Source organism: Anomaloglossus baeobatrachus, chromosome 3, assembly GCF_048569485.1.
Source record: "Anomaloglossus baeobatrachus isolate aAnoBae1 chromosome 3, aAnoBae1.hap1, whole genome shotgun sequence".
Taxonomy (NCBI): domain Eukaryota; kingdom Metazoa; phylum Chordata; class Amphibia; order Anura; family Aromobatidae; genus Anomaloglossus; species Anomaloglossus baeobatrachus.
In genome coordinates this window covers 254,836,010-254,862,306 of record NC_134355.1, presented here as the reverse complement: position 1 = coordinate 254,862,306, position 26,297 = coordinate 254,836,010, and the positions used below count along the sequence as shown (strand labels likewise).

General features: G+C 41.5%; 1 protein-coding gene across 2 annotated transcripts in view; it reads left to right on the top strand.

Moving 5' to 3' along the window:
• The window catches only part of ADAT2 (adenosine deaminase tRNA specific 2), a 59,622-nt gene extending 35,122 nt beyond the window's left edge, over positions 1-24,500 (top strand). For both annotated transcript variants that reach the window (XM_075339803.1, XM_075339804.1), the window contains 4 exons: positions 3,638-3,788; positions 16,997-17,103; positions 18,568-18,640; positions 18,717-24,500. In XM_075339803.1, the coding sequence (XP_075195918.1) occupies positions 3,638-3,788; positions 16,997-17,103; positions 18,568-18,640; positions 18,717-18,748 (363 nt within the window). In that variant the 3' untranslated portion in view covers positions 18,749-24,500. The remainder of the gene's footprint in view (positions 1-3,637; positions 3,789-16,996; positions 17,104-18,567; positions 18,641-18,716) is intronic.
• The last annotated feature ends 1,797 nt before the right edge of the window (positions 24,501-26,297 follow it).

Here is a 26,297-nt window from a genome sequence, read left to right as displayed (position 1 = left end):
GCCACGTATAGGATGCCACTAGGTACACTGAGTGTGTGCTAGTATAATGGCTTAGTTATAATTAGTTGGAGTGTGCAACGCAGGCAGACGTGCTGCAAATGTCTTGGCACTAGTGGGACTATAGCAAAGTCCAATAGCCACGTATAGGATGCCACTAGGTACACTGAGTGTGTGCTAGTATAATGGCTTAGTTATAATTAGTTGGAGTGTGCAACGCAGGCAGACGTGCTGCAAATGTCTTGGCACTAGTGGGACTATAGCAAAGTCCAATATCCACGTATAGGATGCCACTAGGTTCACTGAGTGTGTGCTAGTATAATGGCTTAGTTATAATTAGTTGGAGTGTGCAACGCAGGCAGATGCGCTCTGCAAATGTCTTGGCACTAGTAGGACTATAGCAAAGTCCAATAGCCACGTATAGGATGCCACTAGGTACACTGAGTGTGTGCTAGTATAATGGCTTAGTTATAATTAGTTGGAGTGTGCAACGCAGGCAGACGTGCTGCAAATGTCTTGGCACTAGTGGGACTATAGCAAAGTCCAATAGCCACGTATAGGATGCCACTAGGTACACTGAGTGTGTGCTAGTATAATGGCTTAGTTATAATTAGTTGGAGTGTGCAACGCAGGCAGACGTGCTGCAAATGTCTTGGCACTAGTGGGACTATAGCAAAGTCCAATAGCCACGTATAGGATGCCACTAGGTACACTGAGTGTGTGCTAGTATAATGGCTTAGTTATAATTAGTTGGAGTGTGCAACGCAGGCAGACGTGCTGCAAATGTCTTGGCACTAGTGGGACTATAGCAAAGTCCAATAGCCACGTATAGGATGCCACTAGGTACACTGAGTGTGTGCTAGTATAATGGCTTAGTTATAATTAGTTGGAGTGTGCAACGCAGGCAGACGTGCTGCAAATGTCTTGGCACTAGTGGGACTATAGCAAAGTCCAATAGCCACGTATAGGATGCCACTAGGTACACTGAGTGTGTGCTAGTATAATGGCTTAGTTATAATTAGTTGGAGTGTGCAACGCAGGCAGACGTGCTGCAAATGTCTTGGCACTAGTGGGACTATAGCAAAGTCCAATAGCCACGTATAGGATGCCACTAGGTACACTGAGTGTGTGCTAGTATAATGGCTTAGTTATAATTAGTTGGAGTGTGCAACGCAGGCAGACGTGCTGCAAATGTCTTGGCACTAGTGGGACTATAGCAAAGTCCAATAGCCACGTATAGGATGCCACTAGGTACACTGAGTGTGTGCTAGTATAATGGCTTAGTTATAATTAGTTGGAGTGTGCAACGCAGGCAGACGTGCTGCAAATGTCTTGGCACTAGTGGGACTATAGCAAAGTCCAATAGCCACGTATAGGATGCCACTAGGTACACTGAGTGTGTGCTAGTATAATGGCTTAGTTATAATTAGTTGGAGTGTGCAACGCAGGCAGACGTGCTGCAAATGTCTTGGCACTAGTGGGACTATAGCAAAGTCCAATAGCCACGTATAGGATGCCACTAGGTACACTGAGTGTGTGCTAGTATAATGGCTTAGTTATAATTAGTTGGAGTGTGCAACGCAGGCAGACGTGCTGCAAATGTCTTGGCACTAGTGGGACTATAGCAAAGTCCAATAGCCACGTATAGGATGCCACTAGGTACACTGAGTGTGTGCTAGTATAATGGCTTAGTTATAATTAGTTGGAGTGTGCAACGCAGGCAGACGTGCTGCAAATGTCTTGGCACTAGTGGGACTATAGCAAAGTCCAATATCCACGTATAGGATGCCACTAGGTTCACGGAGTGTGTGCTAGTATAATGGCTTAGTTATAATTAGTTGGAGTGTGCAACGCAGGCAGATGCGCTCTGCAAATGTCTTGGCACTAGTAGGACTATAGCAAAGTCCAATAGCCACGTATAGGATGCCACTAAAAAACACTTAGTGTGTGCAAGTATAATGGCTTAGTTATAATTAGTTGGAGTGTGCAACGCAGGCAGATGCGCTCTGCAAATGTCTTGGCACTAGTGGGACTATAGCAAAGTCCAATAGCCACGTATAGGATGCCACTAGGTACACTGAGTGTTTGCTAGTAAAATTGCTTAGTTTAAAAAAGTTGTAGTGTGCAATGCAGGCAGACGTGCTCTGCAAATGTCTTTGCACTAGTGGGACTATAGCAAAGTCCAATAGCCACGTATAGGATGCCACTAGGTACACTGAGTGTGTGCTAGTATAATGGCTTAGTTATAATTAGTTGGAGTGTGCAACGCAGGCAGATGCGCTCTGCAAATGTCTTGGCACTAGTGGGACTATAGCAAAGTCCAATAGCCACGTATAGGATGCCACTAGGTACACTGAATGTTTGCTAGTATAATGGCTTACTTAGAATGAGTTGGAGTGTGCAGAGGACAAGAGGGTACAGTGGCAGGATTGTGGTGCTCTGGGTAGAGGAATGGAAGCCTGCCTTTCTATTCCCTCCTAATGGTGAAATGCAGGGAGGAAATCCCTGACCTGGGCTACACAGACGCTGTTGCTGTTTGCAGGACCTGTCACTTATGGCTCTCTGACCCTGCCGCTTTGAGCCCTTAAAAGGACTGCTAGAATGTGCTCTCCCTAAGCTGTCTAACGCTGTGTATGCAGCGCATACAGCTGTATCGGCTATAGGACTCAGGAGGACGGAGCTGCGACACTGATGTCTGACACCAAAGACGCAGAAGGCAGATAATGGCGTTCGTGAAGAAAATGTCCGGTTTTATAATGCAGGGACATGTGACATGCAGATCCTATCACACATGCCGTTGCTTCTCTGGCTCAAAGTCCACTTAGGTGTGTGTGTGTCTGTGATTGGCTGACATGCTGGCCCGCCCCACAAGACGCGCGCGCCTAGGGAAGGAAGACAAGAAAAAAAAAAAAATGGCGATCGCCATTATAGAAACAGCAGTGATCTGAAGGCGCTGTTCACGCACACTATACACTGAAATGTGATAATAGTTTGATTCACAGAGTGACTTACACTATTACAGCAGAAACCAAGCTAGGATTTAGCTGTTTTTTGGCTGCTAGAACCGTTCTCGAACGTTTCTAGAACTATCGAGCTTTTGCAAAAAGCTCGAGTTCTAGTTCGATCTAGAACATGCCCCAAAATCACTCGAGCCGCGAACTGGAGAACCACGAACCACGAACCGCGCTCAACTCTAGTCGTGACATGAACACTAATAATTGTAAAGAAACATTGGAGCAGCATCAGAGAGCCAGTGCTAGACTCGGGAATTGTGACTATCTTTGATTGTCGTTTTACAGTTATAGAAGAAGACATAAGTTGATTATGGAAAACCCCTTTAAAGGAATCTATAGCGTACTCTCCCCTCTTTTGTGATGCTTGTAAATTACTTAAACTGATAGAAAACTCAAAACTAAGGTTCAGTAACATCCATAATGGATTACATTGAATTTAGGGTAGGATTTCTAGTAACTACAAATCTTTGGTGATCCAATATTCTCCGACATGAATGACAGAACATCATTTAGATTGGATTCCCCCGGAATGTAAAATCTTGTTTTCCTGTAATATTTGCGCATAACACAGCCAACTAAGAATTTGTTAAACTTACAGTATATCCTGTTATATCCTCTTTCTACAGGCTACACGTCATGCAGAAATGGTGGCAATTGATCAGGTATTAGACTGGTGTAAGGAAAATGGAAGGAACCCCAGTGAAGTTTTTGAAAACACCATCTTGTATGTGACGGTGGAGCCATGCATCATGTGTGCTGGTGCTCTACGTTTACTCCGTATCCTTTCTATAATCTATGTGTAAAGAAAAAAGCCTAATGGGGTATTGCTAGAATCATAAGCTAGGTTCCATCTGATGTAGTAATTATTCTCTATAAACTGAATTGTCTATAATTGCTCACCTCCCCAGAACTACCCGGTAACAAGCCTTTGTTTAGATACATCTGCCATCAATTCTATATCTTTCAGATTGAGCATGTGCACTTACACCTCGCTAGCTGAAGGATGGTTGCAGGTCATTAGCACTTGACTGAGCCAGCAAACATGATTTTACCATGGGCACCATGCACCCCAGACAAACTATTTCCCAGTGTGCACTAATGGATTTAACGAACTCCAGTGCAGCTCAGCGCTATAGATTATTGTCCGTATCACAATACATTTCCTACCATTGCTTCGGTGGCTGCTGTGTATGTATACTACTCTTCATTATAATCAGGACTCTGTATGCTCCATTCAGCACAGCGCCCTACTATAGTCTGCTCCTCTGTCTTTACTACTCATGTGCGAAAGCAGCTCTGTTCCAGATGGCCTCTGAACACCATTCAAAATACTTTGACCAAAGCAAAGCTCCTACAGTTATCCTAAGCAAGCACTTTGCCAGGAGTTGAAAAAAATGATGCCAGGCACCTGGGAAATGTAGTGTCCCAGTAAAAAAAAAATTCATGCTCATGATGAACGCAAAGGGACCACCAAATTTGTTTACTCAAAACTGAAAGAGTCAGATATAAGGAAATGGCAGAATAAGGGCAAGAGACCATGTTTTAATAACTTGGAGATGTATAAGACATTTTAAAAAAAATCACATTCTAGTCGATCCCCTTCTAAGGGGTTGTCTGTAGTGTTGAGTGAGTAATTACGGTAATTCGTTACTAGTAGTGGGCGCAGTGTAAGTCAATGGGAAATACTCGCTAAGTAGCGAGTACCCAAAAGCCATACTATTCGCTACTCACACGATAAGTACGGCTTTCGGGTTACTTGCTACTTAGCGATTATTACCCATTGACTTACATTGTGCCTGCTACTCGTAACGAATATGCGAGTAGCAGACAGTACTCGCTAACTACTCGCTCAACACTAGTTGTCTGGTCTCAGAAAAAAAGTCTGCTGTCACTGTGACTGCAGACTGCCAAATCGTGTCAGTGTGCAATGCATACATTGTCATGATTTCCCTGTATTTTTTGTGTGGATGGGGCGGCACATGCAAATTAGTCTGCACAGAGTCTCAAGTATGAAAATCGCACACATACAGTCATGTGACCCAGGGGCGGACACTGACAGCTTGGGGCACCTGTGCAAGAAATTGTGCCTGGGCTCCCCCTTCTTCTATGGTGACAAAGCTGTATTATATATATATATATATATATATATATATATACCGTATTTTTTGTTTTATAAGACGCACCCCAAATTTAGAGATATAAAAGGTAAAAAAAAATAAATGAGGTTCGTCTTATACTCCGGCGGTGTCTTACTGTAGGGGTGCGGCAGCAGTGGTTGAGTGGGGTCATAGGCAGCAGGTGGTGCTGGAGTAGGGCGATGCTGGCTGATGCGTGGTCGGCTGTGCTTGCTGTTGTGTGGCTGGCTGTGTAAAGAAGGCCAGTGTGGCTGCTGGCCCAGATGCTGGTGATGTCAGCTTTAAAGAAATGCCCCATGGAATCTGCACCTACGCAGACTGAGCTCTTGGCAATCCAAGATCTCATCTGCGCACGTGCAAACTCGTGGCAGCATTATTTGAAGATTGCACCACTGACAGAGCATCTCACCCGCCGTACCACCCTGTTCCACACAGCCCCTACCGCAGCCTGCACAGCCCCGCCGACAAAGCATCTCACCTGACGCAGCCAGCACAGCCCTGCACCGCCAACAGAGCATCTCACCCGCCACAGCCAGCACAGCCCCGCACCGCCAACAGAGCATCTCACCCGCCACAGCCGCACAGCCCCGCACCGCCAACAGAGCATCTCACCCGCCACAGCCAGCACAGCCCTCCCGGTAAGCTACATTCGGATTTTAAGACGCACCCCTCATTTTCCTCCCAATTTTTTGGGAGGAACAGAGCGTCTTATAATCCGAAAAATACGGTGTATATCTATCACAAAATCCCCATACACAACACCTGTAATATACTACATCACTACAGCCCCATATAATACACTTGTATTATACTACACCCCCATGTACTACACCTGTAATATGCTACATTACTACACCCCCATATACTACACCTGTAATATAGTACATCACTACACCCCCTATATACCACACCTGTAATATACATCACTACACCCCCTATATACTACATCTGCAATACACATCAATACACCAACTATAAACACCTGCAATACACATCACTACACCCCCTATATACTACACCTGCCATATACATCACTACACCCCCTATATACTACACCTGCAATATACATCACTACACCCCCTATATACTACACCTGCAATACACATCAATACACCTGCAATACACATCACTACACCCCCATATACTACACCTGCCATATACATCACTACACCCCTTATATACTAGACCTGCAATATACATCACTACACCCCCTCTATATTACACCTGCAATACACATCACTATACCCCCTATATACTACACCTGCAATACACCCCCTATATACTACACCTGCAATATACATCACTACACCCCCTATATATATTTTTTTTTTAAATCAGATACTTTTTTATTAAAACAGAATACATACAACAGAATAACAAATCGGCATCCAAATTAAATTTATCACATCTATTACCCCTTTAACTCCCCCTCCCGCCCCCTCCCCCACCCCGGCAGCAACACTTCTCCCCTATACTACATCCCATATAGTACACACTTATAATACCCTCCAACTGCAGTATAGCAACCATCCCGTTCACCCCGATGTGCAGGAGGAACAACTAGTAACACAAATAAAACAAAACACACACATCAGAGGTCTCAGACGGCTATCCCGGTCCCAAATCAGTTTACTGGTCCATCACTCGTCTTATTCGCATTGCAGCCAAGGAGACCATAGCTTCTCAAACATTTTAACATTCCCCCTTCTTTCATACACTCTCTGTTCCAGCTGAAGAATACATTTCACACTTTTAATGTACTCTCCCCTGGTCGGGGGATCTTTTTTAATCCAGGACCTGGCGATTAGCTTTCTTGCCGCATACAGCAGCCTAGCAATGGCAATTTTCATAGTATTTCCCACCCCAAGCTCCTCAACATATCCCAATAGGCATATCACTGGTTCCCTGGGGAGGACACACCCATATGTTCTTCCTATCTTGTGGATAACCTTAGTCCAAAAGGAGACCAGTCTCAGACAAGACCACATCATATGAAAAATACCTGCGTCAGATCCCTGACACCTTGGACACTCCGAATTCCTTTTCAACCCCATTTTAAACATCAGTAAGGGAGACCTATATACCCGGTGAATTACGAATAGGTGAGATAGTCTGGCCGGTTCGCTCATGGAAAGTTTAGGTACATACTCCAGGATACTCTCCCATACCTGCTCCGTTATCAGCCCAACTTCCTCCTCCCATTTAGATTTAGTTTTAATTGGGTAGTCTAAAAGAAAGGTATGTAGTATATCTTTATATGTGCCAGAAATGATCCCTTTAGTGCTTCCTCCGCCCTTACACACATACTCCAGTACCAGGTCAGTCTGTATGGCCACACTTTGTTTAGCCGCTTGGGCTGCAATCGCATGTTTTAATTGACTGTAGTGGAGCCAGCCGGACGCCGGTAACTGAAAATCACTCTGTAACTGTGGGAACGATTTCACAATTCCCCCGTCCAATATCTGATGCATGTATATTACACCCTTGCGTCTCCACTCCTCAATGTTCCCCATTTTCTGAATCTCCGGGAGATTACTGTTATCCCAGATAGGTGTAAACTTAGTTAACCGGGTCACCCCTCTCACCCTTTTCAGCCTACCCCAGGTCTTATTTATAAGTGCCATTGTAGGAGATGTTCTACCCAGGAGCCCCACCGCACCATCCTCTAGTCCCATTACCAATGGACTTCTACCCACTATGTATTCCAGCACTTCTTTAATGCCCCCATCTTTCTCTCGATCAGACCAACCCCTGAGGTGTTGACATTGCGCCGCTATATAATACAATTCCGGATTTGGGATTGCTAGACCCCCCTCATCCTTCGGCCTTTGTAAAGTCTCTAATCGCACCCTAGGCTGCTTTTTACCCCACACCAGGTCCCTAAACAGCGAGTTTATCCCTTTAAATCTTTTCTTTGAAATACAAACAGGGGCATTGTGCAGTATGTATAGGAGTTTAGGCATTACTACCATCTTTAGTAAATTAACCCTTCCAACAACTGACAAATGTAGCTTGTTCCAGGCATCCACTTTGGCTCTCAATTTTTTAAGGAGCGGCCATAAGTTCACCTGTATGTATTTTTCTACTGGCAGAGATATCTGGATACCTAGATATTTAAATTCGTCCACACTCTTCAATTTGTTAGCCCCAGTATCCTCATTTGTCCAGGCTACTTCCCCATCCACTTTAAAGAGGCTCGATTTAGACCAATTAATGGTCAGTCCCGAAACTTCTCCAAATTTCTCTATTATCTGCATGGCATGATCCAATGAGGCTGACGGATCCCCCAAGAAAAGTAATAAATCGTCAGCATAAAGAGCTATTTTCTCCTCTAAATGCCCATACTTAAATCCATGGATCTCCTTTGATTTCCTAATGGCCGCCGCAAGAAGCTCTATTGCAATAGCAAATAGGAGCGGCGATAGTGGGCAGCCCTGTCTCGTTCCCCGGTGCAACTCAAACGCTGAGGAGGTCATACCGTTAACTCTAACTTTAGCAGTAGGCCTATTATACAACAGCTGCACCCACTTTACAAACCGTGGGCCAAAACCCATATGCTGCAACACTTTCCACAGATACCCCTACTCAACACTATCGAACGCTTTCTGGGCATCTAGCGAAGCGATCACCCTCCGGCCAGGGTTGTCAGGCGGCAACTGTAGATTAAGATATAATCTACACCCCCTATATATTACACCCGCAATATACATCACTATCCCCTATATCCTAAACCTGCCATATACATCACTACACCCCTTATATACTACACCTGTAATATACATCACTGCACTCCCTATATACTACACCTGCAATACACCCCCTATACACACCTGCAATACACATCACTACACCCCCTATATACTACACCTGCAATACACATCACTACACTCCCTATATACTACACCTGCAATACACCCCCCTATACTCACCTGTAATATACATCACTACACCCCCTATATACTACACCTGCAATATACATCACTACCCCCTATATACTAAACCTACCATATGCATCACTACATCCCCTATATACTACACCTGCAATATACATCACTACACCCCCTATATACTACACATGCAATACACCCCCTATATACTACACCTGCAATATACATCACTACACCCCCTATATACTACACATGCAATACACCCCCTATATACTACACCTGCAATATACATCACTACACCCCCTATATACTATACCTTCTATATACTACATCTGCAATACACATCACTACACCCACTATATACTACAACTGCAATATACATAACTACACCCCTATATACTACACCTGCAATACACATCAATACACCCCCTATATACTACACCTGCAATACAAATCACTACACCATCTATATACTACACCTGCAGTATACATCACTACACCCCCTATATACTACACCTGCAATATACATCACTACATCCCCAACATTAGTCACCACTCAGCTCTCCCTCCCTCTGCTGCCGCTCTTGTAGGGGCCCCCACCGCTCCTTCTCCTGTACGGCCCCCACTGCTTCTTTGTACGGGTCCAGGTTACGCTGCTTCTTCTGCTGGGAACTTTTCAAATGACACGTGCGTGCCGTACTGACAGTGAGAAAGTGCCGGCAGGGAACAAAGGACAGATTACTGCTTTATGCTGCATACACTGTGCTGAGCTGCAGGATTGCTCCCTGCCCCGCACGCTGCTTGAGTTGTGGGCGATCTGACAGGGGCCTCCCGGAGCTCCGCACAACTTGTCAGATTGCCCTCATTACTGACCGGCCAGTAAGGGCCCCCTGAACTTCGGGCCCCTGTGCGGCTGCACATGTGATATGTCCGCTAGTGATGTGATCGTTCAACTACATGGGGAATGCAGGTGAATTGTGACACAATTTGGCAGTCACTTAGAGTGTCTGCACACTTATTCTCAGATGGACAACCCCTTTAACTCCTTTAACTGAAGATTTATCATTTCTGTTGACTTGGAAGTCATGTTCTGTATTTACTATTCAGGAAGCTGAAAGACGTTAACCAACAGGTGACAAGTCCATATTTCTAGGCTATTATGGAGACTTAAGTGCATTGTAATACACATCGCCAGCATTTCCAGCCTAATGCCTGAAAAACCTAGATGACAGCCACTCCTTTTCACTAGATCTCTCCCTAAGGCTATAATAATAATAATTATAATAATAAGTTTTAATTCTATAGCGCCAACATATTCCGCAGCGCTTTACAATTAAGAGGGGACATGTACAGACAATATGAGACAATACAAAATAACAAAATTAAGATACCATGAGGAGTGAGGACCCTGCTCGTAAGCTTACAGTCTATGAGGAAATGGGGGAGACACAAAAGGTGAATGGGGGGGGAGGAAAGCTTGTCATATATGGTCCAGCCATCGATTTAATAGGGTATTCAAAAGCAGCTGCATGAACCAGTCGGTGAGAATTTATACAGGTACAGGGGACGAGAACTGGAAGTAAGTTTTTTGAAGGGCAGAAGGGGACTAGATTAGATCAGGGAAGTGAGGTGATAGGCTAGTCTAAAGAAATGCATTTTTAGCGCCTGCTTAAAGGTGTGGATGTTGGGAATTAATCGGATTTCTCTTGGTAGTGTGTTCCAGAGCATAGACGCAGCTCGTGAGAAATCTTGAAGACGGGAGTGGGAGGTTCGAATTGTTGAGGATGTCAGTCTTAGCAGAGCGGAGGGCACGGGTGGGGTGATAGACAGAGATGAGGGAGGAGATGTAGGGTGGTGCAGAACTGTGGAGAGCTTTGTAAGTGAGAGTGATAAGTTTATATTGGATTCTGTAACGGATAGGCAACCAGTGCAATGACTCGCAAAGAGCAGAGGCATCAGTGAAGCGGTTGCAGAGGAAAATGATCCTGACTGCGGAATTCAGAATGGATTGGAGAGGGGAGAGTTTAGTAACAGGGAGACCAATTAGTAAAGAATTACAATAATCCAGGCGAGAATGAATGAGAGCGACAGTAAGAGTTTTTGCAGAGTCAACGGTAAGAAAAGGTCGAATTCTTGAGATGTTTTTGAGATGGAAGTGACAAGAACGAGCAAGTGAACGAATATGGGGAGTGAAGGAAAGAGCGGAGTCAAATATAACCCCCAGACAGCGGGCGTGCTGCTGGTGCGTAATGGTAGAGCCACACATAGAAATGGTAATATTGGGTTTCGGAAGGTTAGGAGAGGGAGGAAACAGGAGAAGTTTAGTTTTTGACAGGTTCAGTTTTAGATAGAGGGAGGACATGATGTTGGAGACAGCGGACAGACAATCGGTAGTAGTTTGTAATAGTGCAGGGGTGATGTCAGGAGAAGATGTGTACAGTTGGGTGTCATCAGCATAGAGATGGTATTGAAAACCAAATCTGCTGATTGTTTGTCCAATAGGGGCAGTGTATAGAGAGAACAGGAGGGGGCCTAGGACTGAACCCTGAGGAACCCCGACCGTAAGGGGAAGAGGAGAGGAAGAGGAGCCAGCAAAGGATACAGTGAATGAGCGGTCAGAGAGGTAAGAGGAGAACCAGGAAAGAACGGTGTCCTTGAGCCCGATAGAGCGGAGCATAGTGAGTAGGAGCTGGTGATTCACAGTATCGAATGCAGCAGAGAGATCCAGGAGGATCAGCAGGGAGTAGTGACCATTAGATTTAGCTGTTAGTAAATCATTAGAGACTTTAGTAAGAACAGTTTCAGTAAAATGTAAGGAGCGGAAACCGGATTGTAGAGGGTTGAGGAGAGAATTATCTGACAGCAGATTAAACGGGAGTGGACCAGACGTTCCAGGAGTTTGGAGATGAATGGGAGATTAGAGACAGGTCTGTAGTTAGCGGCACAATTTTGGTCCAGGGATGGTTTTTTAAGTAATGGGTGTATGCTGGCATGTTTGAAGGAGGAGGGAAAGACACCAGAGGAGAGAGAGAGATTGAATATTTTAGTTAGGTGAGTGGTGACAGCTGGGGTGACAGATTTAAGGAGATGTGAGGGAATAGGGTCACTGGTGCAGGTAGTAGGGCGAGAAGATGCGAGGAGCCTGGTGACTTCTTCTTCTGTGACTGGATCAAAGAGTGAAAGTGAGCTAGATGAAGTGTAGGAGGGCAGACAATGTGTGGTGTTAAGAGGCTGGGAGGAGATTTCCTGGCGTATATGGTCAATTTTTTCTTTAAAATAATTGGCCAGGTCATCTGCACTGAGGTTGGTGGTTGGGGCCAGAACTCTTGGTCCTAGGAGGGAATGGAAAGTATCAAAGAGTCGTTTAGGATTGTTGGCTAGAGAGGTGATGAGGGTGTTAAAGTATGCTTGTTTGGAGAGGTGAAGGGCAGCATTGTATGTTCCGAGCATAAACTTATAATGGATGAAATCTTCGGCTAGATTGGATTTTCTCCACAGACGTTCAGCGCACCTGGAACACCGCTGGAGAAAGCGTGTTTGCAACGTATGCCAGGGCTGCTGCCGTCTGCGCCGAGTTGCTTTGTGTGTAGCAGGTGCAGCTTCATCTAGGACGCTCTGTAGGGTGTCATTATAATGTTTTACAGCAGAATCAGGACATGAGAGGGAGGATATTGGGGCCAGTGATGACTGCAACTTCTTCAGAAATTCCTGGTTGTTAATGGCATGTATATTCCTATATGGGAGGTAAGTGGGGGCGTCCTGAGTTGGTTGCCAGCTCTTGACCAAGAATGAAAGAAGGTTGTGGACAGAGAGTGGGAGAGGGGAGTTAGTGAAATCATGCACTGAGCAGAGACGGGAGAAGACCAGGTCCAGCATATTCCCACCTTCATGTGTAGGAGAGTTAGTTGTGAAAGGCCAAGAGAGGAGGTTAGAGATTATTATTATTATTATTTATTATTATAGCGCCATTTATTCCATGGCGCTTTACAAGTGAGAGAGGGTATATGTACAACAATCATTAACCGTACAAGACAGACTGGTATAGAAGGAGAGAGGACCCTGCCCGCGAGGGCTCACAGTCTACAGGGAATGGGTGGTGGTGGTGGTACAATAGGTGAGGACAGAGCTGGTTGCGAAGTGGTCTACTGGACTGAGGGCTATTGTAGGTTGTAGGCTTGTTGGAAGAGGTGGGTCTTGAGGTTCCTCTTGAAGCTTTCCACGGTAGTGGAGAGTCTGATGTGCTGAGGTAGAGCGTTCCAGAGTATGGGGGATGCATGGGAGAAATCTTGTACGCGATTGTGGAAAGAGGAGATAAGAGAGGAGCAGAGAAGGAGATAAAAGATGAGTGGCAGCTGGGGAGAGGGGGATCATCAATAGGGATGTCAAAGTCCCCCATGACAAGAGTGGGGAGGTCACAGGCTAGGAAATGTGGAAGCCGGGTGGCGAAATGATCCAAGAACTGACTAGTTGGGCCTGGAGGGCGATACACAACTGCTACTTGCAGGGAGAAGGGTCTGTATCTGTAGGCTATCACACACAACGTTTTTTTTTTTCTGCAGCAGAACCTTACCTTGTGGCAGGAAGTCTCCTGGTGGTTTACTGCGTTTTTTGTATGGTTTTTGGTGCGGTTTTTATGGCAATTTTGCAGTGTGTGTGTTTTTTTTGTCTTTTTTTTTTTTTTTTGCTGCTTTCTTAAAACTTCCTCAGTTACAGATGATTAGATCAATCCAGAGGCGTGCGGGTTCAAAAGTAACAGAGTACCGGGCCAGGGATTGATCTGGCAGTCAGGTTATAATAAAAAAAAAAAAAAATGAAAATAAAGCAAGCATGCTATACTAGCCAGTCTCAGGCGAGGCTGTAAACTGTTCCCGCTGTAGCTCCTTCTATTTCCGGGATCGCTCATTAGTCTCATGCATATTCATTGCTTTCCCCGTCCACCAGTGTCTGTAATTGGTTGCAGTCAGACGTGCTCCCACCATGAGCTTCAGCATGCCTGCCTGCTTCCAATCACAGGTGCATCTATCATGGTATAAAAATAAACAAAAAATCAATGTTGATTTTTTTTTTCTTTGTCTTGATGAAAGGAGACTCTGATCTTTGAAACGCTTAGACCTGTAAAATAAAGAAGAATTTATTAAAGCAACAGTTTATTCATTCTGCAACAGCTCAGCATTAACCCACTTTTCCTCACCAGCAATGAAGTTTAACCCATGTGTGGCTATGGCAGCCACGATTTCTCAGGCCTGCGTATGGGTTGTGACTGTCACAGCCTCACTAGGTGAGTATCTCTTTATATACAATTCCCTATAATATCTGATAAGAACCTATTTGCTCTTTTTATACTCCGCTTTAATACAGTTCTGGAATTGTCGCATCTAATGGATGCGACAATCCAGGGTGGCTGCAGGCTGATATTTTTAGGCTGTGGATGGGGCTAATAAGCATGGGTCTCCCCAGCCTGAGAATACCAGCTACCAGCTGTTGGGCTTTATCATGGTTGGGTATCAAAATTGGGGGGGCCGCACACTATTTTTTTAAATTATTTATTTAAATAAAAAAAAGCATCATGCCAAGCTAAGTACATGGCTGGAGGCTGGCTGCAGCCTGTAGCCATATGTTTTATCTGTCCTTGGTATCATCATATGGGGGGGACCCTATGCCAATTTTTTCATTTATTTATTTTTACTGTACGATATAGACCCACCCACGGGCGTCTGTGATTGGAAGACTCACGCATACTGTCACTCAGCATGGGGAGCGCATCTGACTGCAACCAATCACAGATGCCGGTGGGTGGGGGAAGCATTGAATATTCAATGAAGGTAATGAGCGGCCCCGGAAGTAGGAGAGGCTAGGAGTTACAGCCGCATCGGAGCCTCAGTCAGTAACGCACCTGCTCCAATCCCCCTATCCTTTTCACCACTATTTTAAGTGCTGGATTCTGATCCCCATAGACTTATATGGGGACTTGTGTCTGGCCAAATACCCTGGATCAATTCCAGGCCAGATTTGGGTTTATTTATTAACTCTGTTACACCCACCGATCCAAGGTATCTGCGAGTCCACTCATCACTAAAAACCAAGGCAAAACCACTGAAAATAATTCATATGTTCATTCTTTTAATAACGCAGCAAAAAACGAGGAGGGTTACAAAAGCGTCAGAAAAAAGCATTTTATTAGTAAGGATTTGCATAAAACCAAGGCAAAAACCATGCTAAAAAATGCACCAAAAACATCCTGTGAGAACATAACCCTAATAGTATGTTTTGAAGTGTCATGTGGAGAGATCTGCAGATCAGATTTAATCTTCAGACTTGAGCCTACACTCATTTACTGCGGATATAAGCATTATTTTGACCTTTGCATTGAAATATCTGTATTCCAAGAAATATTTGTTAACCTGTAAACTAATTGCTAACTTGTATTCATTGAATTACAACTAGGAAATCTTTCACAATGGTGATCAAGAAGCTTTTTTTTTTTTTTTTTTTTTTTAAGCTTTTCTAAGCTTTTCTGTTGCCAAGGGCATAACTGATCACCTAGCCTAAGAATCTGATCTCTGGGACCCTACAGATGATGGGAACTGGGGTCTCAAGTTTCAGCAGTCTGATAGACTTTGAATGGAGCGGCAGTACTGATACTCAACGTCTGCTTCACTTACACATGGGACAGGCGATCCGTTAAGATCCTGGGAAACTCCCGGTCAAATGAGGGTGTGTGAAATGCAGTAGATATTTCCACAAACAATATTCTGTTTTGTACGTGGATTTGTTTCTTTAGCACGTGCAGGCCTTGTTCAGGTAATAGTAACATAAATTCCTGTAACATTTGCTTTGTGTGATTACATCCAAATTGTTTTAACCCCTTTCCGCAAAAGGACATTTTATTAATGTCCTGGGCAGTGGTATGGAGGGGGCCTATGAGCTAACCTTCCTCTACATGTGGAAAATACCGCCTATGATATATAGCTGACACCTGTCTCTAACCGTCTCAGCTGGCCCCCAGTTCTGACAGCGGCTGTCAATCTCTGACAACGGCATTTAAATGGAATGGGCACCAGCTTTCTTGGGCCCCTGTAATGCAAACACAGGAGACCGATGGGTTAACAGAGATGGTGGTCTGCTGAAAACCCATGTGGCTGTCATCTCAGTCCTCTGTTGCAGCTTAGCTATAGGCTGTGACACATAAGAGACCAAGATTTTCACTTCATCTTGCAATAACATGATATTGCAATATGTAGTATGTGATCAAGTGACCACTGGTGCTAGTCCTTTAAGGGGACTTAAAAACAAAACAAAGTTTTTAAAAATATGACCTCCACCTCCTGCCAAAAAATAAAAAAAAAATAAAAAACATATAAAGGTTGAAATCCGCTTCTTTTTTTCACTGTTAAAAAGAGAGGGGGAGGGAAAGATTTGGTATCACTCCACTTGTAAAAGTCCAATGCATTAAAATCTGGAATTGATTAACCTGATTGGAGTTTTTTTTGTCTGTTGTTTGGTTACCTCACCCCCCCAAAAAATTGAAAGAAGGTCAGGGGAAAAAAACCCCACAAAAGCACAGAAACAAAAACATTCCTTGTGAAATTATGTCCAATTTGCCTTTTTTCTCTCCTTTTTTGTGTTGGTCTAATACAAACAAAGAAAATAAACTTGTGTATAACAAAATGTGTAATTGCAATCATTTTCTGGAACAATTTCGAGGATGTCAACATTTCAGCCATGACTTTATATTCTCCTAATTAACAGTAATCATACCATTGGTCATGTTTTGCAGACCATGTTTAGGTAATGCCCCCACATTCAGTACAATATACATGTGAGGATCAGGTGGAGTGTTTTCTTTAATAGTTCCATAAGATTCCAGCTAATCATTCTCTGAATAGACACATCATCCTAGCAGCTCTTAATGTCCTAAATGTTTGCTGAAATGTACTCGAAAGCTTCCTGAACAGTCTCTCAGGAATTCCTTTAGTGGTGTATGGTTGCTGTAATGAGCGGTTTGGTGGATGTGGATCAGTTCTGAATGTTGCTGAAAATGGAATACCCAACACAGGAGCTTCATTCAAGGTAAGTGTAACCATTTCTGGACTTTTATCAAATGTGACAAAACAATCACTGATCTCGGGGAGACCAGCCAGAGAAAACACTGCCGGCAGCCAATGAGGGCGCTCAACACCGTGAAATCCTAGGTGCGTGATGTGATGTGTTGAGCGCCCTCGTTGGCTACCGGCAGTGTTTTCTCTGGCTGGTCTCCCCGAGATCAGTGATTGTTTTGTCTTGTTTGTCTATTAGGCATTGCTCCCACCTGGCCAGAATCCTACTCCACACTGATGAGGGGCAATACCTCGAAACAGCTGTCTGTGGATGGATACCTGGCTTTGGTATTTCCCTTGTCATATCTTTAAACTTGTCAAAGATTTGAATATTGACTAAAAGGGCCACTTAATATGGTGGTAATGGTGGTTTCAAAAAAAAAAAAAGACAATCCTTGACTAGGTCCTTCCCGGAGGGATATCTGGCTAGTTTCTGTGTCGAGACTCCTAACAGAGGCTCCATGGATTTTTTTGATTTATCAAATGTTGGCAGTGGTGCCTTTTTCACATCAGGACCTGAAGTCAAGAAAAAGTCAATAAAATATTCAGGGACCTTGTATAATTTGCTTTTAAAATTGAGGCAAATACATTTGACTGCATTGCAAGGTCACAAAGGATCACTCTGCAGAGTAGTAGACACTATATGCAATGGCCTGTGAACCCTCTGAAGGTTTGCTATACATCCAGCTAGTCCTCTGTAGCCTGCAGGCTGATGAAGCTTCCCCACATTGTTATCTGTAGCCGACACTGGATTACTAGAACATCTCTACAAATCATTTTTTGTTACTGTTCTTTACTGGTGTTTTTAACATGAACAATTACAAAGGTTTTCTAGAAGTAAATTTGATTTATGTTAAACTTGAAAAATCTTCAACATATCAAATTTCTGGTGATTAGTAACATAATAGAGTCCACACTAAAGGGGCTCTATCAAGCCAGAATCACTGTTCAAACCAAGTACAGGTGCTTAGAGCATCATGGTGTGGCCAAACATTGAAGTGCACCTTCCCACCTGCTTGTTATCCATCTACTTCCACTACCCAATCTTGTTAGAGTGACAAAGGCAGAGATGGATGGAAAACAAGGGGCACTTGAATGATTAGTCCTGCCATTATGCACGAGGACCTGTACTTGGGTTGGATGGTCATTCTGTGCTGACAGTCCCTTTACATTCTGGTTTATGGTACAACCAATGTCCATGCCATAGTAGTTGGTGTACATTTAGCATCCTGCTCCTTAGAACTTCAGAGGCCTGACCGCTAGTAAATGTTAGAAGAGCTTCAGCATGTACTTCAGTGAGTGTAAATTACTTTAGATACTTATCGGAGTTGTTATTACCAAAGTAAATCAGAAGGGTTCAATTAATGTATAACAAGAATATAGATTTCTGTCTTCTTAGCTTTCTCCCATACTGTGACTTCACGTATTGTATTTACAGTGCTTACCGGGATACAAAGCTGAGAAAGCCGTGGAGATGTTGAAGAGATTTTACAAGAAAGAAAACCCTAATGGTTGGTATCTCTCTTAGTATTTACACATTTTTAAGAAAGGCAGTTGAAAAATAAATTTTTCATTTTTTTTTCGTAGCCCCAAAATCAAAAGTCCGAAGAAAGGAATAAATGACTTTTCTGTTTTTGGTTTGGATAATTGGGATTGCCTTTGTGTGATCAGAGGCACGAAACTCCATGAAGACGTCTACTTCATACTGAGTAATTCTCATCTCTAGAATCTCATGCTGACGCTTTTATGGATCCCTGCTGTTTGCGAAGCTCCAGAGATAAGAACAGGCAACAAGAAAACCGCTTGGCACTACAGACAGACGTCCTCCATTAAATGCATGTTGATATACAAAGATGTAGTCCATACACATCGCAAGCTGCCCTAATCAATGCTGCTCTGTCATTATAGAAAAAGTCACTGAACGTCCAAAGTAGTAGAAGGGAAGATGACGGCACTCACCACATTATGAATAAATCTTCATTATTATATCATAGCCAGTAATTAAAATCAGGTGTATTGAGTACGAGGAAACGGCAGGCTATGGCAGTTTTGTGCCTACTTCTACAGGCCTATGAAGTGACAGTAGGCACGAAACAGCTTATTTTTTTCCATTTGATTTACCCAACATGATTGCTTGCTATGAAATAATAAATACGATTTTTCCATGATGTGGTGAGTGCCGTCATCTTCACTTCTAATCCTTGGGACTTTCAGTAAACTCCAAAGAATGCTATATGCAAATTACATACCTCTTCAGAGAAGAAAAGGACTTGAACTCTAGCGCCACCTACTGGAAGTAGCCATCCTAATCCTTACTAATTATCAACCCTTTAACGAAGCTTGCCACATTACTTAGGATAAAAGCCAAACCAGAATCTCAATTTGCAGACACCGTGTTTCTGGCTATTTAGTACTTCCAATAGGTGGCACTAGAGGTCAAGTCGTCTTCCTCTGTGAAGAGGCAATTTACATATTTAATTTCCCAGAGGAGCATGCAAGGTGTTTACATTACCTCATACTGCATGTCAGACCTGGCATGTCCCTCTCCACAAGGAGAAACCGTACCTCTTGCTGCATAAAGTGACCTGCCGTGCACGTGTGAGATCTTCAGCATGAACATTTCTCTTGCAGGTACACTGCATTAAATGTCTCAATAAAGTTTAATCATAGCCAAATACTAGGAAGTATAAAAAAACAAAGTAGGTTTATTTAAAGCATGACTTACCAAGAAGAGTAAAAAAAAATGCAATAAAAAAAACCAAACTAAAGTATCCTAAAAACTAAAGTATCCTAAATTAGCTAATAGATGCAGAGAATCTGCAACATCAAATACTCATTATGGGAACATAACCTTGGGCTTCCTTTTATACTTGTTTACAGCATTTTTTAGCTTCTCGAGTTTCATATGAGGTTTTTTGTTGTTTTTTTTCTATGACACCATGCTAAATGTTGTTTTTTATAGTGCTTTTCAATTGTAATTGAAAAACACGGCAATGATTTTAGTGTCTTTTATTTGTGTGCTTATAAATCTTCATGTTATTTGTAAACCAAGACGTACAACACCAACAAAAATTAGACCAGTAGAGGTCACCACTGTCACATCCATTCCTAGTCTTGCATGTAACATAATGTAGGTCTTTGCTTTTACAAAGTGAAATAAATATATTTTTATATGAATATATTAAAACTGGTGCACTTCATCTTAGTTTAATTGAGAAAAATGTGGACAATTTAAAAAAGAAAAAAAGTAACTTGAAAACAAGCTAAATAAAATGTTAACTACTTCATTGGTCATAGCACATTGTACATATGTTTTGAGTATAAGTATGTTTTAGACTGCTGTAAAATGGCTTTAAAGTCCGTGTTAGGAGAGCAACATCGGGCTGTTTCTACTGTATGAAGCCCTGACAATGGGCTATGACCCCTATAAATATGTAGGAGTAGCTGAAATAGCATTTTGGGGGTGATTGACTCCGTTTAACTAAAGACGTAAATTTCTATGAATAAGCCTGGTTGGAATAAGCCGTCCTATCCCACAACTTCCTAAAAGTTGTTGAATCTGGCTGGAAGCAGCATAAAAAAGGCAAATGTTGCAAAATTTGTATGCAACTTCGTGTTGTACAAACATTTTGTGTCATTTCAAGCTTTTTTGTGCCAGAATTCTGACAGAAAACACCTTGATGATTCGAAGCCTTCAACTCTGTCCCATGCGAGAAAAAGATACCAGAAAAAAACATTGTTCAGTTCACGATATCTTTAGACTATTGGTTCAGAGCACGTTAAGCATATATTATTTTGCTGCTTCAAAAACTAAAGAATACCAATATATTTGTAAAAGTTTTGAAAGTTTTTTTTTTGTTTTTTTTATAGGAGATCTTGAAAGGTAGCATGTGGCCATATTCAATTAGATTTGTGCAAGAGAAAGGAATCGGTTAGTTGAACGTTTACACACAAATCAGTGGTCCATGTGTAAAAAAAAAAAAAATGATGGATCAGGCTGCCCATTAACTCAATGCATGAGTAAACAAAAATGGATGTCATATTGGACAACATAAGGATAAATGACAATACTTATAAAAAAATGTCCTTTTTTTATTTTGGATAAGAAATGGACAATTTTACATACAGTCGACTGAACCCAACTTTAAGCTGTGATTTTGTAGGACATGGCGTTTGATAGCCGAAATCTATCAAGTTTCAACCTTATATCCTGACTCTACCAGTGTTTTAGAAATATCTTAATGATTATCTAAGGCTACGTTAATACAGCCATGTCTATTTTGCGGATTAACAAAAACAAAACAAAAAAACCCCAAAATGGATGTCTTCCATGTGCCATCCAATTTTAACAAAACCTCATCTTTCAGTAGGCAATTCTGATCCAACAAAAACAGAATGAGCAAAGAAATCCGTTTAATAAACAGATGTATGAATAGTTGAATTGCATTGTAAGGTTTTGTGTGTGGACAGCATAAGGACGAGAAATACTATCGCATGAATATGCCAAAAGATTAGCTAAAGGTACTTATAGTGAAGGAAATAATTATTTGATCCCTTGCTGATTTCATACGTTTACCCACTGACTAAGACATGAACAGTCTATAATTTTAAGGGTAGGTTAATTTTAACAGTGAGAGAATATCCAAAATAAAATCCAGAAAATCACATTGTATAAATTATATAAATTGATTTGCATTTTGCAGAGAGAAATAAGTATTTGATCCCCAACCAACCATTAAGAGTTCTGGCTCCTACAGACACAGACGCTCCCAATCAACTCATTATCTGCACTAAAGTCAGCGGTCTTAAATTGTTACCTGTATAAAGACTCCTGTCCACAGACTCCATTAATCAGTCAGACTCTAACCTCTACAACATAGCAAGACCAAAGAACTTTCTAAGGATGTCAGAGACAAGGTCATAGACCTGCACAAGGCTGGAATGGGCTACAAAACCATAAATAGACGCTGGGTGAGAAGAAGACAACTGTTGGTGCAATAGTAAGAAAATGGAAGAAATACAAAATGAGTGTCAATCGACAGCCATCGGGGGGCACCATGCACCATGCACCATGCAAAATCTCACCTTGTGGGGTATCCAGGATCATGAGGAAGGTGAGACCTCAGCCTAAAATTTATGGGCCTGATTCATTAAGTTGTTTATGGCAGAATTCTGAAGTAAAACACCATAATAATCGAAAATATTTTTGTGCAAGGGAACACCTACCTCAAGTCCATGAAGTTACAGAACTTAGTCCAAACATTTTCTCCAGTCCCTGACCGGAGTGCATTTCTGCTATTACGAGATGTGCCAGAAGCATGTAGTTCTCTGGTGTATTTTTCCCCATTTTAGTCTCTTCACGCACTCCTTTGCCAGTTTTTCATTTCTGTGGGTGAGTTTAGCTCATGCTTTTGACCATGAATCAGCAGAATCTCTGAGGTGTCCATTCCATATCCCTAATCCTATCCTTCTCTTTTTATCTGTATCCATGCATGCTCCATATCCTTATTACTTCAAAGCATTCACCTGCACTGTCTTCTCATTACGTAGCATGAAGATGAGGGAGAGAGTCGATAAGGTATTGAGCATGTTAGACCATCACTGAAGGTGGAATGAGATTTCAGTCACAGGATAAACAGCATGTGACACGACTACAGATGTAAACGTAATGTATAAGCAAAACCGCAGATTTTGAACCTCTTCATGAAGAGGTCATTTTGTCCTTTTTTTTTTTTTTCCTCCTCCCCCTTACACTCCTCCTCGGCACTACAGTTATGGCATTCTGAAACTTTTATAGCTTTTTTTATATATATTTTAGTGGCTAAAAAATTCTGAACTTGGTAAAAAGCAAAAAAAAAAATTGCTAATTTTCTATCTCGGGACCAAGGTGACAGCTTGTTTTTTTGCATGTTGAGTCTTCATTTTTATTGCAACCCATGTGAGATACACAATGTTATGATAGTCTTGTATTGCATTGCTTGAGGGTGATCTAGTTACATAAAACCATGAATTCTGGCTTTTAGAATTTTTTTGCTCTACGTAGTTTTTAGTGATGAGTGATCACTACCATGCTCAGGTGCTTGGTACTCGTTAAGAGCAGTTGGATGATCCGATGGGCACAACTTAGTATTCGAGTATAATGGAATTCAATGTGGAACTCAAGCATTTTTCTGGGAAATCTAAATATTCCGAGTCCCACACGGACTTCCATTATACTCGGTTACTTGAGTGACAGCCATCTGAGCACTAACTGCTACAGAGCACCCGAGCATGGTAGTGCGCTTTCATCACTAGTGGTTTTCCATGTGAGTTAATTCCTTCAATATTTTAATAGACTGGACTTTAACAGATATGGGAGTTTTAAATTTAATTGTGAAAAGAAGGGAACTCAAACGTTAATTTTTTAAACATTTTGAAAAACTTTTTTTTTTTTTTTTTACTTTTAGTTAATATATATTTTTATATTTTTAGCCCTTCTTTGGAATTTAAAAGTGGGGTCATTTGATTGTATTATAAACTGGCATTATTTAGGAAAATTATCTCCTAAAAGACCAGTAACTTGGCTTTTTGGGAGTACAAAGATTCCAGTCACAGGGACTTCAGTAGGTACAACCATTTAAAAGACACTCAGTGATTCATATAGGCATATAAATGGTTAAACAGCAGCAATTGGACAGCCATGCTGTTAAGGCAAGTACCATTTAACTGTAGGTGTACACACTGCGTTTTTCTTTTAAATGTTTTTATTAAATTAACACAAGTAATATGAATATAACCAGACATGTTATGAAAATATACATTTCTGATTTTAAGGCCCTGTCACACAGAGATACGGTAAATCTGCGGCAGATCTGTGGTTGCGGTGAAATTGTGGACAATCAGTGCCAGATTTGTGGCTGTGTATAAATGGAATAATATGTCCATGATTTCACTGCAACCACAGATCTGCCAGAGATTTATCTCTGTGTGTGACAGGGCCTTTAGTAAGCAACACACATGTCAATATTCTAGGTTATAGAATGTTACTTTTAAATTAAAACACTACATACTAATCTACTATAACAATAAAATACTTCAACTTTCAATCTGTCTTCTTTACTCATTGGAGTGGAAATCACCAATTTACAACATATCAAGCAATCCTAACCACAAGAATATTTTAGAAACGTAAATTATTAAATATATAACTGGAAGAGGGGAAAAAAAAGGCTTAAGTAGAGTTGTTTATCATTAGGTTATTCCACCTTTCCCAAATTTTTTGGTATTTTGGATATCGATTATTAAAAGTGGCGAAACTTCTCTCTGAATTATAATGAAGCATTATCGTTTCTTTAATTTCTCTAATAGATGGTATATCTGTCTTTTTCCATTTAACCGCTATATGAATTTTGACAATTAAAAAAAATGTGAATAACTAGGTATTTGTCCTTGGTAATGCTATCTAAATCTAATGAAAGAAGAGCCATTTGAGGTGTAATAGTGATACTATTTCCAAGAATTTGATTTATTAAAAGGTTAACCTCCCTCCAGAAACCTCTTAATTTGGGACAAGACCAAAATATGTAAAGAATATCTCCCTTTAAATGACATCCTCTCCAGCATAAATGGGAATTATTACTTGAAAAGAGCGATAGTTTATGAGGAGTAAAGTACCACCTTGAAAGCAATTTATAATAAGCTTCATGAAGTGTTAAACATATATTAGAGGAGTATGTATCTCTAATACACCTATTCCACTTTTCCAAGGAAAAGGTGTTTTTTAACTTTTCTCCCATTTTATCATAAATGGCCTTTTTTCAAAGAGAATGTCTTTGTTGAATATTTCATATATACATCTAGTTTGCCAAATAATATTATTGATGGCATTACAGATAACAAGATTCTTCAGTTAATAAATGGTTGTGTTTTAGTAAAGCGAAGATCATTTTTCTGATGGATAAATAGCTGTAAAAATCAATATCTGGTAAATCATGTTGTTTTTGTAGCACACTGAGTTTTTTAGCCAAGAGATGCTCCAAGAAAAGTCTTGCAATCTTTGCACTAAAATGTCTTTTTGGTTGTTTTTTGTGGCATTTTTTTTCTCCCAAGAGGAAGCTGCCTGAAGAATGGCCAGTTACCTTTTTTAACTCTTTGTGATTTTACAAACCTGAAGCAGTTATAACAAGCTGAAGTGATTGAATTTATGCATAGCACATTGTTTTTACATTGCAATGCATATTTTCATTCTTATTAGCGTTTCTTTTAGCATTTTTTTCAAAGAAATTTCTGAATGGATCTGCCTGAAAAAAAAGAAGCCATATGCACATACACTAACACAGCCAGCATCGGCTGTTCTTGGAACAGGCTCAGCTATTGAGTCGGCTGTAAGCAACCACACCTAGCACTGCATCCATTGTAATGGTATGCGCCACTTGGAGAAGGGGTTAATATAAGTCTATATTGCAAACATACTTTTTTGACATTATATATTGCATTTTAAATAATACTTTTTGTGGGACATCTCCTTTAATTGTATCTTCTTGGTGACCGCTGCAGACAAGTCTGTATGCTATTATTCAAAGTGGTTAGCCCACAATTAAAAAAAATTCGATATCAATACAAAACAAAGGACATTTTCAGTTAGACACAGGAGCAATTTTCTCAAATTGTTCTAAGTACTGAGGCTGTTTAAAGGGTTTGTTCAAGCTAAAATGAAGTCTGCAGTCACTAGCTGATTGTAGACTGCCGAATCTTCGGTGTACCCACTGTTACAATTTAACTGTGTTCCTCCTGGAAGTGGGTGTTCTAGTGACTGTATGAACAGTATGTGATTGTAGAAACACCTCAGTTTACTAAATGTTAAAGTACAGCGTTTAATAGGATTAGTTAAAATAAATAATCATAATTAAATTATGAATAGGAACGTTCTTGCCCATTTATGAACGCACGCCGCCACCCTCAACTCTGGAACCTAAAATCTTGGTCCCTAAATGGGTGAGAATGCTCCTATTTTATCTGATTGTTATTAGTGAACCTCACACCCTGTTCAGGATTGATTGACCGCTGTCACTTGATCCATAATCTGTCAAGTAGAGATTATCATCTCTGACAATATATTTATTTGTGGTTATCATGAGAAGTGGATCTGGAATTTGTGTATGATCCAAAAGGTGGCAAAAGGGTGAGACT